At 45.4% G+C, this 17,989-nt stretch overlaps 1 protein-coding gene across 1 annotated transcript; it reads right to left on the bottom strand.

Moving 5' to 3' along the window:
* Positions 1 to 2,678: 2,678 nt before the first annotated feature.
* On the bottom strand, positions 2,679 to 15,408 carry Perp (p53 apoptosis effector related to PMP22). The gene is made up of 3 exons (XM_070010156.1): positions 15,062 to 15,408; positions 5,509 to 5,649; positions 2,679 to 4,049 (listed from the first exon to the last, which is right to left on the bottom strand). Exons 1-3 carry the CDS (start codon positions 15,273 to 15,275, stop codon positions 3,823 to 3,825), a joined length of 582 nt encoding a protein of 193 aa, XP_069866257.1. The 5' UTR covers positions 15,276 to 15,408; the 3' UTR covers positions 2,679 to 3,822.
* Between the last annotated feature and the right edge of the window lie 2,581 nt (positions 15,409 to 17,989).

Here is a 17,989-nt window from a genome sequence, read left to right as displayed (position 1 = left end):
CCATCATGGTATAATGTGAGTTCAGTCACTGTTTCCAGTTAAGAAAAGCATTATAGCTAGGTGCTGGTGACTCATGCCTGTAATCCTAAACTATTCAGAAGGCTGAGATCTGAGGATTGCAGTTCAAAGCCATCCTAGGCAGGAAGTCTGTGAGACACTTATCTCCAATTAAATCATAGAAAAAGCCAGAAGTGGCACTGTGGCTCAAGTGGTAGAGTCCTAGCCTTAAGCAAAGGAGCTCAGGGACAGTGCCTAGACTAACAACAACAACAACAAAAAAAAAAAAAGCATTATGAAAAAGCACATTGAAAACTGAAAGTCTTCACTTTGCTTTTTTTTCTAACCCAAGAATTTTTGTGTCAAATGAGCAAACACGCAAGTGATATAAAGCAGAGAATTTTGAAGGAAAAGAGATTCTTTGCAATCATTTTCCAGATGAGGAGACTGAGGCCAGCAGCGAAATGAGCTGCTCCAGCCTGCCCCAGCTCACAAGAACAAGCCAAACTCCAAACTCTAGGCAAACCTCCAATATCAAGACAGGTGCAGCAGTCAGGTTGATTATACCAGCTGGAATGTCTATCAGCACGATGAGACCGGGAGAGGTCATGTTGTCTATTTCATTCATCTCCTTTATAAACAGGAAAGATGATAGAATTTTATGGCTCATTCTCCTTCAGTACAAGGTCCTACAGTACGATACTGAAGCAAAAGGTAATTACCCTCCACAACTACCTGTGTGACAACAGAAACACCTGGACATAGTACTTCTTTGTTACACTCAACAATAAGTGGTACTTCACATATCTGACAACTAATAGTGTGAGCATGAGATAATTGTTTGGGAACCTAGAACTACCCATTTAAAGGGCGGGAACTCAGAATAATTAAAGAACCAAAAACAATCTCAGCTTAACTGTGGGAAATCTCATGTAATGTACTGTTAATCTTGCAGTGGTTTCTTCCTCAAGTTCTTTATTGCTTTCTAGAATTCTCTGGAATTTTCCCTGGGCTTACTGCATTAAAATATCTTCCTGGTAAGCAGCATCTACAAGGAATGGAAAATCTCTACTCTAGAATGGGGTTGAAAATAATGAAGCATTTTAGTAAAACATATACTCAGTGTATGCAAACCTTCCTTTCCCACAGCTCAGATTCCAGAGAGTTGTTTCCTGTATGTTTCCTGTGGGCACCATTAGGATGTCGTGTCATTGACTGTGGAGGGGAAGTAGAAAGTTGGACAAGAATTCAAAGATAAATTTTATGCCATGGAGAACGTTGTAATCTGAGCCATTTTTGTACGTAAGGACCAAGTTTCTTAATCTCTAGATGCCCATTTTCTTCTTAAAATAGTTGTGCTATTATTTTGGCAAAGGTAGGGGTTTCTTTTTTGGATTTTTTTTTTTATCATGGAACTTGAACTCAGGGGTGTCTCTGAGCTCTTTTGCTCAAGGCTAGCATTCTACCACTTTGAGCCACAGCTCCATTTTTGATTTTCTGGTGGCTAAATGGAGATCAGAGTCTCACTGACTTTTCTGCCCAGGCTGGCTTTGAACCTCAGGCCTCAGATCTTGGCCTCCTGAGTATCTAGGATTGCAGGCATGAGCCACCAGTGCAAGCACAAGTGGTAGTTTTAACACTGTTAATTACCACCACAAATCCTCTACCAGTCACTAAATAGTTAGATTTTTTTTAAGTGGAAATAATCATTCAGAAGCTGGATGCCAGTGGCTTACGGCTATAATTCTAGCTACTCAGAAGGCTGAGATCTGAGGATTGTTGTTTGAAGACAGTGCAGAAAAGTCCATGCGACTCTCTGTTAACCAGCAAAGAGCCAAAAGTGAAGGTGTAAGTCAAGTGGTAGAGCACCAGAATTGAACAAAAAAGCCAAGTGAGAGCAAGAGGCCCTGAGTTCAAACCCCAGTACACACACACACACACACACACACACACACACACACACACACACACACACGAACACTCACCCGTGCGTGCATGTATACATACACACACACACACCATCATTCAGATTACACTCCTTTAAATTTACAATAAACATGGATTTACCTGCATTTTGAAAGGTGTGTAAGGCAAACTAACTGCCAAGGAGCAACCAGCCAAAAGCTTGAACTCCCTCCCTCCACATATCCACCTGCCACTCTGCAGCCCTTCCTCAATTTTAGCCCACAGTAAGATTCACTTACAGCCAAATGAATTGGTATGTGGGCAGGGAAAAGAAGTAAAGGCTGCTACCTCCCCCACAGGGATGACCAGAAAACAGAGAGATAAACCTTTATCTCAACCTCATTAGGTGTCTGAACCTACCAGAAATCTCTTAGTCTGCACCTTTGTTGGCCCTGCTGGATAGATATTTTTGTGTCAAATGAGCAAACACGCAAGTGATATAAAGCAGAGAATTTTGAAGGAAAAGAGATTCTTTGCAATCATTTTCCAGATGAGGAGACTGAGGCCAGCACACAGTTGTCATGGAGAAAAAAATGCAAAGTAGAACAATAGAATTCAAAACTTCTAACCACCTGAAAAAAGAAAAAAAGCAAGACTCTTAAATCTAAAAAAAGCAACTTCATTTTGTCTTCTCACCAACTCTCAAACACTTTTTTTCATTCCCTTGCCCAGAAAAGAAAATTAACAACAAAAGAACTACAAAATAAACACCAAGATTTGAATACTTAGTTTATTGGGCGAAAAAAAAAATCCACATAATGAAAACTACAATTGCTTGTGCTGCAACTTACAAAATAATCATTTGATATATGAAAACAATTGGTTTTCATTATGTCAGTATAAATGGTAAAAAATAATAATAATAACCCATCCAATACATATTCAGAGAAACTATGATTCCCTGTACTGTCCTATTATGTGTCTTAGGGCAGACACTTTCAGTCTGCTTTCAGTATAACAGGGCAGACCAGGTTTTTAACTCTGTTTAGGTTTCTGTGTCAGAGCTGTGTCTATATGACTGGAGCCTAGTTATGCCTGAGCTAAAGGCTTCAAGCAATTGTTTTCTTCAGCTGTACTATCACTTTTGTGATAGTAATGATTTTCCTAACGCTTGACTAGATGGCATCCTCACACCCACCCATCCATCTTCCCAGTCTACACTGGTCCTGAACACACAGACACAAATAGTACAGATTTGTTAATACAGCATTTCCCCACACCGGAACCTAGAAGCTACTTAAAAAGAGACCATTTTATCTTAGCATTTCACCACTGTAAGAGACCTTACCACTGCAATCCCCTACGGCCATGGAAGGAAATTCTCCTCTGTGCCATAGCCATGTAAGCTTAGCGCAAAAAAAAGCAACTTCCCACTAGGAATTTGAAATTCTCATAAACGGTATTTAGGGAGCAATTCTGCTTCTTCATATAGCTGAAGACTTGAAAACATGTTATTTTCTGTTCTGCATTAATTAATTTCGGGACGTTTGGTCACTGTCTTTCCATAACCCTTAATACAAACAGTCCAATCTATCTATTCAATTTTGGAACCCTCTTGTTTCTTATTATGTTACATGTCCATATTCTTTGACAAATGGCTATAGTTTATAAAGGCTATAGTTTAAACATAAGGAAAGATTGGCATATTATAAAGAACTCGCCAAAAAAAAAGTCTTTTAACTCCACAAAAATAGATATAAAAGATGGATTTGGAGCCGTAACACTATTTAAGAAATATTTTCTCCCAGATTCTTTTAGCCTTTTGACTAGAGCACTGCCGAAGCCTAGGTTCCACAGGGCCTGAGACGTTCCACTCCGGACCCTGCTCTCCAGCAGGGCATGCGCAGCTCGGCTTCCACATCAGGCAGAGGTGTAGAAGTACCTGGGCTTGGCATTGCCCAGCAGGTCATCCTCATAGTTGGGGAGACAGCAGAAGAAAAAGGAACAACCAATCAGGATGATCGTGGCCGCCCACCCAAAGCCATAGGCCCAGTTATAGATGTAAAGCACGGCAGGGTTGGCGTGAAGGCTGAAGGTTTGGGTGTACTTCACGGGGTAGATGACCAGGGAAATGATCTGAAACACAGCTGAAGGAAGGAAAAAAAAGGCTCAGCAAATGAATTCATGAAGAATACACAGTACCAACAGGTAGGAGTGATAAATATGGGTTCAGGGGCCTGCTTTCGCTTCTTTTCAGTATATATCTGGCAATGGACATGGACATGTATGGGCATGATTCCTCTTCAACAAAGGTTCGTAGCTGAGTGTGTTCTTTCTACTGATCATTTAAGCCCATTCCCTCTAGTCTTTGAAGATATGGGAAAGGCTCGAGTGTGTTTCTGTGATAAGGTCTCCCAAATTGGAAGTATAAAAATCCAAAAAGAACCCAAAGCCTGCTCAGGCTTATATCCTAGCTATTCTCATGAGACTAAGATCTGAGGATCAAGGCTCAAAGCCAGACTGGACAAGAAAGTACAGTCCAATTAATCACAAAAAGTGAAGATATGGCTCAAGTGGTAGAGTGCCAGCCTTAAGTGAAAAAACAAAAGGAAAAGGCCCAGGCCCTGAGCTCAAATCTGAGTACTGGTGCGTGCATGCACACACACAGAAAAGAAATCTAAATAGAAATAGGATGGGGATTCTACAAAGTTCTTCATGTCTTTCATAATTCCAATCATTTCTGACTTTAAAATATTATTCAAGAAGCATTTTTTTAAATTTTTTAAGTGCATAGGAGCAGCATGTTTCCTGAGCCTAAATTCCTACTGTTTTTGCTCCACTAAAAAAGGTTCATTCTGTACCAGGCATCCGTGGCTCATCCTTGCAATCCTAAGTACTCAGAAGGCTGAGATCTACAGGATTGTTGCTCAAAGCCAACCCAGGCATGGAAGTCCACAGGACTCCATCTCCAAAATAAACAGTGAAAAGCGAGCGGGATGGTTGGCTTAAGTGGCAGGGATAGTGGAGCAAGGAGGATGCCCTAAGTTGAAACTCTAATACCACCAGACAAAGAAAGTTTACTCTGAGCCCTGCCCACGTGCATGACTAGATTTCTTCACATTACTTATGTCTGAGTCACAGTTCCATGCTGCAGGTTCCAAGTCTGGCACTCTCTAACCCCCGGCAGAGATGTTTTTCATGACACACCACTTCAAAAGAGGACAAAACTCAACAGTTCAGGGATCCTCAGTTCCCCCTCAGCAACAGTGACCACAGGAAGTCACAGCTGGGGACAACTGTGGAGACCACTGGACTTTCAGGACCAACTCTGGTTCTCTGAGCATCTGTCAGTAGACAGAGCCACCTACAAAAGAATGGACGGGCAGGAGAACCCTTGTCACCTGAATAGGAATTTCAGGACCCTGAGACACAGGAGGGAGGGAGATGTACATCACACCTGTCCTCTGATACTTCTACTCTTAGTAACCCATTTCCAGAACACATTGGAATGTGTAACAGCCACGCATCTTCTGAGTGGAGGGGATACTGCTCTACTGATGCCCATTAAGGTACAACGGAAGGTGAATGGCTGTTACCCAGTCTTACCAGCCAGGGCCAGGAGGCCTCCAATCACCCTCAGGAAGACGAGCATTTGAGGTCCACAGAGGGCAAAGAAGGAGAGGATGAAGCAGATGCACAGGATGATGAAGCCACAGAAGAGTGTGGCAGCCGCTGCTCTTCCCCACGCTGCAAGACAAAAGGTCACACCTTGATAAGGCAGGCCCACTAAAGAATCGCTCAAATACCAGTAAGGTTTGATTTTTTATTTACTAGTTAAATTTGGATAGAGTTATTTGGGACTTTTTTGGTACATAAATGTCTTCACATTTCAAAGAAAGATATTTATAAATAGACTGAAATTCAGGGATGTATCTCTTACAAATAAACTTGCCACACAAATAGGTATATTTAAAAGATTTGGGGCTGGGAAGGCGGCTCAGGGGTAGAGTGCTTGCCTTGCATGCATGAGGCCCTGGGTTCGATTCCTCAGCACCACATAAGCCAAAAAAGCCAGAAATGGTGCTTTGGCTCAAGTGGTAGAGGGCTAGCCTTGAGCTGAAGAGCTGAGGGACAGAGCCCAGGTCCAGAATTCAGACCCCATGACCAACCAAAAAAAAAAGATTCATCCTGGTTCTACTCTAGCATGTTCATAATAAACCCTCTTGATACTGACCAACTCAAATTACAATCGCTTTGGGAAATGTTTTCAATGTCTTCAAAGGATCTTTGTATCATATAATATTGGCTTGAAGCAAAAATCACCACTGAAGATATATATGTACTACTAAGCAGAGCTGCTAACTAGAACACTTTAATTGTAGGGAAGCAGCTATGACTGTAAGTTTGGTAGAAAACAACCTTTCTAAATTTCTTCCTCAACTTTCATTCCTGAAGTATTCCATTTATTGGACAAGAATTCTTAATTATTGATCTTTTCCCTAACAGAGATCTGGGGTGAGTCAGAAAAGTGGGTTCCAAGTTGGAAGCTCTTCACTCTCTGGCTCCCACGCCACCCCACCCCCCAGTCCCTCGCCATTCCCCTTTTCATCTGAGCAGACACAAACCATCCAGGAATTCCTGTCATCCAGACTCTGATCTTGTCATCCCCAGCTCTGTCTTCAGAGGTCATAATGACCAGTTAGGGCACATTCTGAATCCTCACAATGACTTTTTTTTTTCTTTTTTGCCAATCATGGGGCTTGAACTTAGGGCCTGGGCACTGACCTTGAGCTTCTTTTGCTCAAGGCTAGCACTCTGCCACTTGAGCCACAGCACCACTTCTGGCTTTTTCTGTTTATGTGGTACTGATGAATATAACCCAGGACTTCACATATACAAGGTAAGCACCCAACCACTAAGCCACATTCCCAGCCCCTCACAATGACTTCTTTGAGTGTATGCTATTATCATTTTTAACTTAGAAGTGAGGCTTAGATTTTGAAAGTTCAGATAATCTGTCCAGGGCCACATAGTTGGTACATGTTTCTTGTTGTTGCTGTTTTGCTTTGTTTTGTTTCATTTTGTTTTGTTTTTTGTCAGTCATGGGGCTTGAACTCTGGGTCTGGACACTATCCCTGAGCTCTTCAGCTCAAGGGCAAGTGCTCTACCACTTGAGCCACAGCGTCACTTCTGGCAAATGTTTTTGACAGTTTGATTTCTAGCCTGTCTGAATCCAAACCAATTTGGTTTTTTGTTGTTTTGGTTTGGTTGTTTGTTTTGTTTTTGTCAGTTGTGGGGCTTGAACTCTGGGCCTGGGTATTGTCCCTGAGCTCTTCAGCTCAAGGTGAGCACTCTATCACTTGAGCCACAGCACCACTTCCATTTTTAAATAAATAAATGTAGTTTATATTCTTTAAAGTGTACCCTCTTAAAGTGCACAAGTCTGTGGTTTTGCTATAGCCAAAGGACTATGCAACCATCACCACTAACAATTGAACACCTTAATCACCCCCCCCCAAAAGAAAGCCATCAGATTCTAACTTCCTGAGCAGTCCTCCTGTCTCCAGCCTCTGAAAAGCGCTAACCGCCTTTTTGTCTCTCTAAATTTGCCTGTTCTAGACACGAGTGATTTCACATGAGTAAAGTTATACACTACGTGACATTCTGTGATGGGCTTCTTTCACTGAGCAGAGTGGTTCTAAAGCTCATCCATTTATTGCATGAATCAATATTTCATTCCTCCCCATGGCTTGATGATATTTCTGAATGGATATCTCATATTTTATTTATCTATTCATTTGTTCTTGGAAATGAACATGTTCTTAAATGTGTTATTCTTTATTGCCTTGGAACAAGAGAGTCCTGTGTCCCTTGCCCTGCCCCAGTTTTACTTCAGTAGGCCAAAACACACAGCAGGTTGACAATATCCTCAGTTGATCCATGTCACATGAGTGGCCAATGGAAACAAAACATGAACAACGTGACACCGGAAGAGCAGGAACTCAGAGGGAGATGGACCCTGCCACTCTGCCCCGTGTGGGACACAGTGTCAGTCTCCCCATCTGTTCACTCAGGCTGAGTGCCTTGTTGCAAGGTGACTGTGAGGACACATACCTGTGTGAAAACCATCAGGCTTGCATCCCTTTCCATTCTACAGCCACAAGGCCCCTCCTCAGCCAAGGGACTTTGCAACTTTTGCCTCCTACAGACAGACCTGGCTTCAGCTTCCATTCACTTCTCCAGGGCTTTCTCTGTGGCAGGAATGGCCGGGGCATCGCAGATGTTAGACATGAAACATTTGTATGTATCTCAGGAATATTATGTTTTCCCACAGATTACTTCCAGTCAGGAGTGGTAAGGAGCTTCATGACTGGGCCCACCTGTGTATCTACAGTACTGTCTGTTATCTTCCAAATCTTCAATGAGAGATGTGAGAGACAGGTTGAAATAGGAATTCTTTATTTTATAACAAATGAGCTGGGTGTCAGTTATCATGGCTACTCGGGAGGCTAAGGTCTGATGATCACTGGGCAAAGCCAGCCCAGGCAGGAAAGTCTATAAGACTCTTATCTTCCATGAACCACCAAAAAGCTGGAAGTGGAACTGTGGCTCAAGGGGCAGAGAACAGCCTTGAGTGAAAAAGCTAAGTCCTAGTACTGGCATGTGCACACACACATACACACACACACACACACACACACACACACACAGACATGAATAAATTAAAACTGTTAAATACAATATAATGTGTCTGTGTCTCTTGTCTCCCTTTTGTTCTTCAGAGTATTTTAAAGAGAGAAGCGATCGTGCATTGGAAAAAGTGTTAATTAACAAGGCCTTCTCAGAACATAAGCCATCAACCACAGTGTCATGGTGAGCAGTGTTACTGAACACAAGTTCTCTCTCCGTCACTGAACCAGTTTTTGGATGCGTTGCTGAGAATCTGCACGTTTGTGGCACCGTGCTCTTGTATCCACACTCAAGTCTGAGGATAACTAAGTGAGATGATCAATCTCCTTACAAGGTGTGCACTTCTACCAAAAAAGACTTCCAGTGAGTGACCCACCTCAATTACAGTCTCACACTCTACCTTTCATGACAAGTGTCCATCATAAATCTCAGGTAAGTCCAATCATTAAATTCAAAGAAGGAAAAACTGACTTCGCTTTTATGTGTTTACAAGTGCGGCTCAAGTGGTAAAGCATCAGCCTTGAATGGAAAAACCTACACACACACACACACACACACACACACACACCTACACACACACACACACACACACACACACACACACACACACACACACACACAAAGGGCAGCCTATTTACAAAGGCATGCAGAAGAACTCACACAGAACAAAAGTGCCTTGCAGAGCAGAATGTAATTTCTCAATAAAAAATAACAAAAGCTTAACTAGGAACATAGTTCAATAGCCAGACTTTTATAATTACATATTAATGTTTTAGAAGTCTAGCTAGTAAATTACACATAATGCTCTATAAAGAGATATATTAATTCTGCTCCCTTGAGGAAAGTGAACACAGATGATTACTATTAACACTTCCTCTCACATTCTAGCTGAAATATAATCTATGCTTAGTTGCCAGGACTTGGAAGGACTTGAGTAAAACAAACAGTAAGCCAGTTCACCTAACCTTACGCCAACAGGTGAGCATACCTATCAGATGGACCATCTCAAGAGCACTGAGTCAGATTGGTTAGTGTCTTGCTTATTTGAAATGCTGAGTCCAAAGAAAATCTGAAAAAAATGAAGCAACTTTTCCTCTTTAGAAAGGTTGTCTTGCTTGTGAGACATGTAAAACCTGCTCAGTACAGCCAGAAACACCCATACTGAGTCACTTAACTATCGTTTAGGCCTTAATCTTGGTACAGCTCTACAGATCTTAACTGATGAGTGCTGGGACAGTCTTGCCTCCGCCCGGCAGGGACTGCTTGGTTTGAATGGACGAGAGGGAACGCACCAGGTCTGAGCACGGATCTCATGGCCTCGTGTTCTCATGGCCTCTTTTGTTCAGAAATGACACAGAAAACACAATGGGACCAAGTGAATAGGAAAAGACCAGTAAGGATGACTGGATAGGAAAAGAGAAAGAGAAAAGTACAAATAAATTCTAGCTTGAGGGAAATAATCAATGGAAACTCATGAAAAAAATGAACTTTTATCTTAAGATAAAGAAAGCATCACTAATACTCTTACTGTTCTTAATGTGCTGGTAAATATCTTGGAGAATGTCACCAAAATTTTGCCCAAAGTTAGTGCCTCTTTCCATAGTCAGCCTATATTCTTCTGGAGTTTAACATATCAGCACCAAACAGATTAAACCAGTTAACCGGCTTACCCCACTCCCTTGCTCTGTGCTGGAAACAGAGAGTAGGCTAGGGTTCAGTCCCTTTCCAGAACAATTCATATAACATGACCTGAGTTTCTCTAAGGTGATCTATGCCCTATTTGGATAAAACTAGAGTTCCAAGATAAAAGATCCCACCTAGAAACATATAGGCAAGGGAGACTATCATATTAATAAAAACAGCTTTGCATATTAAATAAGGATGCAGTCTTCAAGGAACCTGGCCAGCGGTTTGGAAACTCCAAAGCTCTCGCAAACATCCTGAAGAACTTGTTACGGTGCAGATCCCAACTCTGTGGGTGCATCCACACCTCCCACCTTATGCTGATGGCGCTGGAGGAACAAAGCTTCAGAAATTACACCAAGGATCCGCAGAGGAAGAAGCCTGACAAGTTCTGGAAGGCTCTGAGGGAGGGCTTGGCCCAGCAATGGCAGCAGAGCCACAGGGAGAATGTCTGAACTGGTGTGAGATTCCTTACATGCTCCACATTTTCTCCAGCAGAGCCCTGCAGGGACCAGTTCGCACCATGATTTTATACAGTTCCTGCACTTGACCTTTACGAGGTCTTTGGGTACCTGATTCACGTGTGGGGAAACTACACAGGTCAAGGAGGAGGTGAAGACAAGTAACTAGAGATGAGTTCAGCCTGACATCTGTCAGGTGACAGGAAGATGGAAAGTAGGAATTACAAGGAGGCATACTGCAGCCCAGCTTAGTGTGCGAGAGGTGCTAGAGAAGGAAAGCAGGGGGGCCCAAGGGGGAATGAGTTGACAAATCAAAGGGCCTGACTGTCACAGGGCTATTCGTGAAGTAGGAAGGAGTTGGGTGAAAGCTTGGACTCCATATTCTTTCATTCCTTTCCAGTTCTAACACTTCAGAGTTTCCCACTTCACAGAACAATGCCATTTCAGGTGCCTAGAAAGGGATCAACACTCTGCTAACCACTGCAAATGTGCAATAGACCACCCTACGTCACTGACGACCAGGCTTCTAGATCTTATAAATCAACACATACCCTTAAGTTATTAGATCAACAGAGCAGCCAGCTTTTCAATTTGCTGTACAGGGATGTGAATACACATACACATGCAGACAAGAAGAGTAATCTATTGACTACTGTCTAATACATAAAATAAAGAATATTACTGTCTCACCCCACCTCTACAACCTATAAAAGCCACAAGAGCATTCATCTCAAAATTAGTCTTTTAAGTTGAATTTGACTTCGTACTCATTTTTCTCTCTTCTTGTATTTTTTTTGGGGGGGGCTTCTTTTTTCAGGGCTTGACCTCAGGTCCTGTGTGCTGTCCCTGAGCTTTTTTTGCTCAAGTTTCATACTCTACCACTTGAGCAACAGCTCCATTTCCAGTTTTTTGGTGTAATGGTTAACTGGAGATACGAAATTCATTGAGTCTTTCTTGCCCAGGTTGCCTCTGAACCTTGATCCTCAGACCTCAGCCTCCCGAGTAGCCAGTGCTCAGCAACTTCCTGTACTTTTAAGAAGCACAGAACTTTATGATCTAAGTATTTCACCCAATTCTCTGGTGCTTTGACTCATCAAGAGATGAGTGTTACTGTCTATATAGTAAACACTGCAACCAGCGTAAGCTCAAAGGGTGCCTTCAGAAAAGCGGGGGCTCCGTGAATCTTAGTTAATGTTTCAGGCCCCAATGTCCCACTTTCTTTCTTCTCCTCCTAGTGCTAAAAAACTCAACCCCATTCTCCCATAATTTGAAATTCACACACTGGCGCTTAAGAGATCTGCTTGATGAATTCAGTTTTCAAACTAGAAAAGAAGGTGCTGACAGTATAAAAAAAATAGTATTTGTGAAAGCTCATTCTAATTTAATCTGCACTTTCCTTACAGGTGAAACTTAGGTGATCATTTGAGTCATAAATAGTTCATCATTTCCATCTTGACAAACATAAATGCAAAAAATGAGGGGGAAAAAAAAAAACCTCAAACCAGTGTCTGGACATTTCCCTGTTAATTTTGCTGCTACAATCGCATCAAAGAAAATACTGACAGTTGAATTTGGGTTGTTGAAAAGAGATGTGTTGGTTATCTAAAATTCTTAAAAACTATCAATAATAGTAAATAAATATAATATTTGCTTTTTCTTCATATGTAATTCTAAGAAACTATTACCTGTATAAATCAATCTTAATAATTATATCAATACTTTCCAAAAATAATCTGCCTTTACTATCAAAATGAACATAGTCATATAATACCTAATAAAAATGTGATCAAATACTTTGTAATGAAAGGTCTACTTTCTTAATAGTTAACAGTGAAATGTCCAAATATTTATTTCTAAGTACACTGATCAAGAAGTCTCTTAAAAATAAATACCCATTAATTCTCTCTACTGAGATATGAATTTGATCAGTGCCATCTGCCTCACTCCCCCCTACCCACAGCTGTGTGATTGTGCAAATGTGTGGCTGTGTGTATGTGCAAGTGTGGAAAATCACTTATTGCTTTTCGACACAGGATGACCTGGTGTAAACATACTGTTCTCGGTAAGGCTTTCTCGATGCTATCTGAAAATCAATCCATAGAGGTGCCCAGGAAGTCACTTCAGAGTGCAGGAGTACACGTTTTCTAAATGCCTATGGCAAAAGTAGCCACTGGTCCATGCAGTGGTGGGCAGAAGACACAGCACCTCTACTTTCCTTGGCTACTATGGTGGGAATGGGCCTCTTTGGGCATGTCCTATCTACTGTCTCCTTCCCATACCACCCTCTCACAGCAGATCCTAATTTGAATCTGGGTCTTGAGTAGGAGCCAATCTACAAGTATGCAACAACCATCTTTGAAAGTAACACTAACTGAACTGATGTCAAAGCCACAGGGATTGGCAGATATCAGAGGCTACTTCATAAAAGTGCTAATCTCACTGGGGGCTAGGGGCTCATGCCTGTAATCCTAGCTACTCAGGAGGCTGAGATCTGAAGACTGAGATTCAAAGCCAGACAGGGCAGGTAAGTCCATGAGACTCTTTTATCTCCAACTAACCACCAACAAGCCAGAAGTAGAGCTGTGGCTCAAGTGGTAGAGCAAAAATAAATAAATAAATAAAGCAAAAAGACAGGGCTAAACCCTGAATTCATGCCCCAGTACCAGCACACACACACAAAAGGTGCTAATATATTTTTCAAGATCCTCTTGGAAACGGAGGGGTTTTCCCCCTAAAGGCTGATTTCTATAGCAAATCCAAAACAACTATATACTGGATATTTTTTTTAATGTATAAAGATAATGCTTCAGTCTTCTAATTAAACAAACTAGAAACAAAACCTGCTTACAGAGTAGTTGATGAGTCTGAGGTGGAAAAGACCACACCCTGAAAGGTGAGCTCACTGCCAAGGAAGACAACACAACAGTGTTGTGCATGTTCCCGGCAGGGCCATCTCTGCCAGAGCTTGTCAGCTCAGATCATGTCCCAGCAAGATCCCGCTGCCCCACAGAGCAGAGGCTGGCTGGCTTCCTGTGTGCAGGCTTACTGAGTATTCTTTAGGACTTGAAGGGACTTTGAAGTGAAATATAACCAGTAAAGTCTGTTTACAAACCCCACAAGCAGGCCTGTGAAATCCCTCCCACACCCAGTCCCCCAAGAAACTGCGTTCAAATGCCTCTGAACTAGAAGATATATTATTTCAAAGTCATGAATTCCTTCTAAACACCTAAACGACTTGGAGCAATACAGACTCAGAGACATAGTATTTGTGTGCGGGTTCTCAGAGATGGAAAAACACAAACTGCAGGGGAATCAGGAATTCCCTGCTATCTTTCAGTTTTATTGCCTCCTAATGCGGGCTATTCTCTTTCTCAGTGAAAGTTCATCCAGGGAACTTCCAAAGATATCAGGCCAAGGCCTCTGGTACATGGCCCCAGAAATCACAAACAGCATTTTCTTAGCAGCTTGTGGGCTGGGTGGGGGTGGGGTGGGGGAAAAGGATTCCATCAATGGTTAAAATCAGGGAAAACAAAGCAGGGTCACTTGTTTTCACGGTTAGTAAAGCCTTCTCGGGCCTTCCATGTTGGAGTGTCTCCCAACACCTTCTTGTGGCTGTTACTCAAATCTACCATAAGGTGGGGGGCGGGAATGACCTGGTGAAGGAAAATGCCTTTTTCAAACAGCCACAAGCTCAGCAGCCAGCTTCCTCCTCCAGGCTGGGAAAGTGGAAGCCTCCACCTAAAGCACTAAACTAAATAATACACCCCACAGCCAGCTTGGCTTCACTTCCCTCCAACGCCGGCGTGGCTTTCTTCTGTTTTTAATCCCCAATTCCAAATCGGTTAAAAAATAAATATTCTAAACAGCAGATATCCTGCCTGAGACACATGCCCACCGCAAAGGGGGACAAGAGCTCGTTCCACAGGTCAGACACCGAAGAATCTACGGACGGAACTTGTGCACACCTGGCCTGTAAGGGGTTCTTCGGCGGAGGGGGCCGGGAGGGTGCTTCCACCCCCACTCTGGAGGGCACGCTGGGCTCGCAGTTGTTATCATAAGAACGTGCCAGGGGAGGGGGGCCTGATAGACATTTCGGGCGATCTCCTGCAGGAACACCCCTGGCTCAGCCTGGAATCGCTGTGTGCGGGTAACCCGGGAGCTTCTCGGATTGAAAGCCAGGGCCGCCCCCCATCCGTTCTCAGCCCCCCCAAAGCTGCTGCCTGCGCGTGGCTCCACTCGAATGCCAGAGCCGCGGGCCGCGGGGTGGGCCGTGGGCACCCCGACCCCCGTTAGGGCCCGAGGGCTTCCCGGCGGCGGCCACTCACCGTACTCCATGAGGCTCTGGCAGCCCTGGTCGTAGGAGCCGCTGCCGCCGCCCTCCTCGAAGCATCGCCACCACAGCGAGGACGTCTGGACGTGGGTGCTCGACTGCAGCCAGCCGCGGCCGGCCAGCGCGATGATGTCGAAGGCGATGGCGCTGAGCAGCAGCAGCGGCAGAATCCACCGGCAGCGCTCGCAGGCCAGGCCGCAGCGCAGCATCGTCGTCGTCGGCGGGGCGCGGGGCGGAGGAGCGCGGGGCACGGACGGCGCGGACGGCGGCGGAGAATGGCCGGGCGGCGAGCGAGGGCGCGGCGACAAAAGGGAAGGGGCGGCCCCCGGAGGGAGCGAGGCCCGCGCGGGCCGGGCCGGGCCGGGCCGGGCGGCGGGGCCACTCCTCCGTCCCGGTGACTCAGCGCGCGCCCGCCCCGACCCGCGTCCCGCCCGCCCCGCCCCGCCTGGGCCCGGGGTGCGCCCGGACCTGCCCGCCCCGACCTGCCCGCCCCACCCCGACCCGCTCGCCTCGCCCCTCCTAGACTCGGGATGCTCCCCGACCTGCCCGCCCCTCCCGGCCTGCCCCGCTAGCCCCGCCCCTCCTGGGCCCGGGGTGCTCCCCGACCTGCCCGCCCCGCCTCTCCTAGACGGAGGTGCGCTCCGACCTGCTCGCCCCGGGTTCTGTCCCTCCCCGCCCCGAGGTGAGTCCCCACCTGCCCGCCCCGCCCCTCCTAGATTCTGCGTGCACGACGCCCCGACTTGCGGGTCCCGCCCGCCCCACTTTACTACCCGCCCCGGCCCGCCCCGGCCGCCCCGCCTCGGCCGCCCGGTGTGGACCTCGCCCCCGCGGGAGGGTGGCTGGGCTCGCTGGAGGGTGGCTGGGCAACCGCAGCTGCCCCCTGCCCCTGCTCGCGGACGCGCGGGGCCCGCACCCCACGTCTCCGCCCCGATCGTCCGCGCCCCGCGCGCACACGTGTCGGGGTGCGACCGCAGGGACACGCCGGGCCCGGGGCCCCGGGGACGCGCCGCGCCGTCACTCCCGCTGAGCTCCGCCGCCGCACCCCGGACCTTGCTCCCCGCAGAACCTGGCAGGCAGGCCGCGTTCTAGAGGCGGCGGGGCCCGGCCGCGCTCAGGGTGGGGCTGCGGAGGAGCTGGGGGCCATGGACGGACACGCCCCGGGACGGGGCGCCCGGCGCCCGACCGACCCCTCGAGGCCCCGCGCCCATCCAAGCCCAGTACCAGCCATTTAAAACCCGCCTGATCTCCTCTTGCCCCCCCCACGCACCCCCCACCCCCCACCCCCGCCTCCTGGGCCGGCTGCCCCCGCCGACGAGTCCAGGGTGCCGACCGGGGCTGGAGCGCAGGCTGCACGCCCGGCCGCGCGCGCGCCCCCCTTCCACCCACACCTCCGGCGTTTCCCATTAGCTTATTGTAGAAGAAACGCTACGTTCCGTGTCTGGCCCCGAGCTTGAACTCACGGCGTCTCACAGACCTTTTCCCCAGTTGCTTGTGAACTCTTGGTCATCCGATCTCAGCCTCCAGCGTAGTTACGATTACAGGTGTGAACCATTAGCGCGCGCGCGCACAGAAAAAAAAAAAACTACACACACACCTCTAAACAGTGTTTAAATGTAGTCTTCTGCGCTTCAGTTTGGTGTGAATAGAAGTAGAATGCTATTTGGTTTTAACCTGAGGGCTTAATGTCTGAAGCCCTCGACTTCATTTTACATAAACCAAGCGTGTGTATTTTCATTGGAGGCAAGTGTTTTCTCTTGATTCAAAGAATCACATGAGAGTGTGTTCTACCCAAAGAAAACTATACATGTACATTGTGTGAAGAACATTGTGATATTCGTGTTCTGGGGGTTTTTCAAATGAATAAAAAGTATTACTTTCCTAGTTGTGAATATTTGTGAGGAGAAAAAAATCCTACTCTTAGAAACCAAATAGAGTTCTGATCATCGTAAAGTGGTTCAGATAAAATGAAAATCTCACTGGGGTCTGAATGTTTCTGGGGTCTGAGTATCTCTGTATCTTTTTCTTGCTCCAATGAAATGATCCCAGTGGACCCGAGGAAAAGCGACTGCTGATGCTGAGTTCACTGAAGCTTACGTCCTTCGTTTTGAGAATGTCTGAAACAGAATGCACAAACCCTGATTGGGCTCCAATAGTTACCATTTCCTCATGATTTTGACTATGGAAGCAGGTAGCCTAAATCCAGAGACCTCTTACTGGTTGTGTTACCAGCTTATCCAATTGAATAAGTCACTTAACCTACTCGTACTTTACTGTCCTCATCTACAAAGTAGATTGCGTTTGCCCCATAGTTTTGTAATTAGTATTAAAATATTTAAGATTAGGAGTGGTGGTGCATGCTTATAACTCTGGCACTCTAGAGACAGAAACGAGGATCAAAAATTGGGGACTAAGCAAGACCCCACTCACAAAAACAAACAAAAGGTTTACACAACACTAACACATAAAATTCCTGGAGGTAGCAAGACATGATTTAAGTGTTATTAATGATGCTGACGCTGATAATTTTTATGTTTTCCATTTACTGATTTTGAAGAGGGGTGAGATTTCATGTTTGTATATAAGGAGTGAATTCTACACAAGTTTAGGGACCATGAGTCACACTAATTACCTTTAAACAATGCTTTCATTCAGCCTACTATAACTAATAGGTAACAGTGGATTATGTAGTCCACTAGTGTCCTCTACTGGAAACTATGGGTATTGCAGAGCTCTTCCAAAAAAGTTGGGGGGTCGGGGGAGAAGACAGAAAAAAAGAAATAGAAGGGTTAGGTTTTGGGATGTGGCTTAGGTGGTAGAGCTACAGCAGAGCAAGGGAAGGCCCTGAATTCAAATCCCTGTTACAGGGAAGGGGGGAAAGGTCGGTTTTATTAACAATATGATAGATAATGAAGGGTATATAGAT

Source organism: Dipodomys merriami, unplaced genomic scaffold (assembly GCF_024711535.1).
Source record: "Dipodomys merriami isolate MVZ:Mamm:240054 unplaced genomic scaffold, mDipMer1.0.p SCAF_8, whole genome shotgun sequence".
In the NCBI taxonomy this organism is placed as follows: domain Eukaryota; kingdom Metazoa; phylum Chordata; class Mammalia; order Rodentia; family Heteromyidae; genus Dipodomys; species Dipodomys merriami.
Note: the sequence above shows the minus strand (reverse complement) of the source record. Positions and strands in the feature narration are given on the sequence as shown.

What these genes read in the sequence shown, in the direction of transcription:
- Perp (XM_070010156.1), bottom strand. Translation starts at nt 15,275, where the DNA reads ATGCTGCGCTGCGGCCTGGCCTGCGAGCGCTGCCGGTGGATTCTGCCG. An exon ending in CCAGAGCCTCATGGAGTACG is followed by an intron (nt 5,650 to 15,061) that starts GTGAGTGGCCGC and finishes TTTGTCTTGCAG; the next exon opens with CGTGGGGAAGAGCAGCGGCT. An exon ending in AGGCCTCCTGGCCCTGGCTG is followed by an intron (nt 4,050 to 5,508) that starts GTAAGACTGGGT and finishes TCCTTCCTTCAG; the next exon opens with CTGTGTTTCAGATCATTTCC.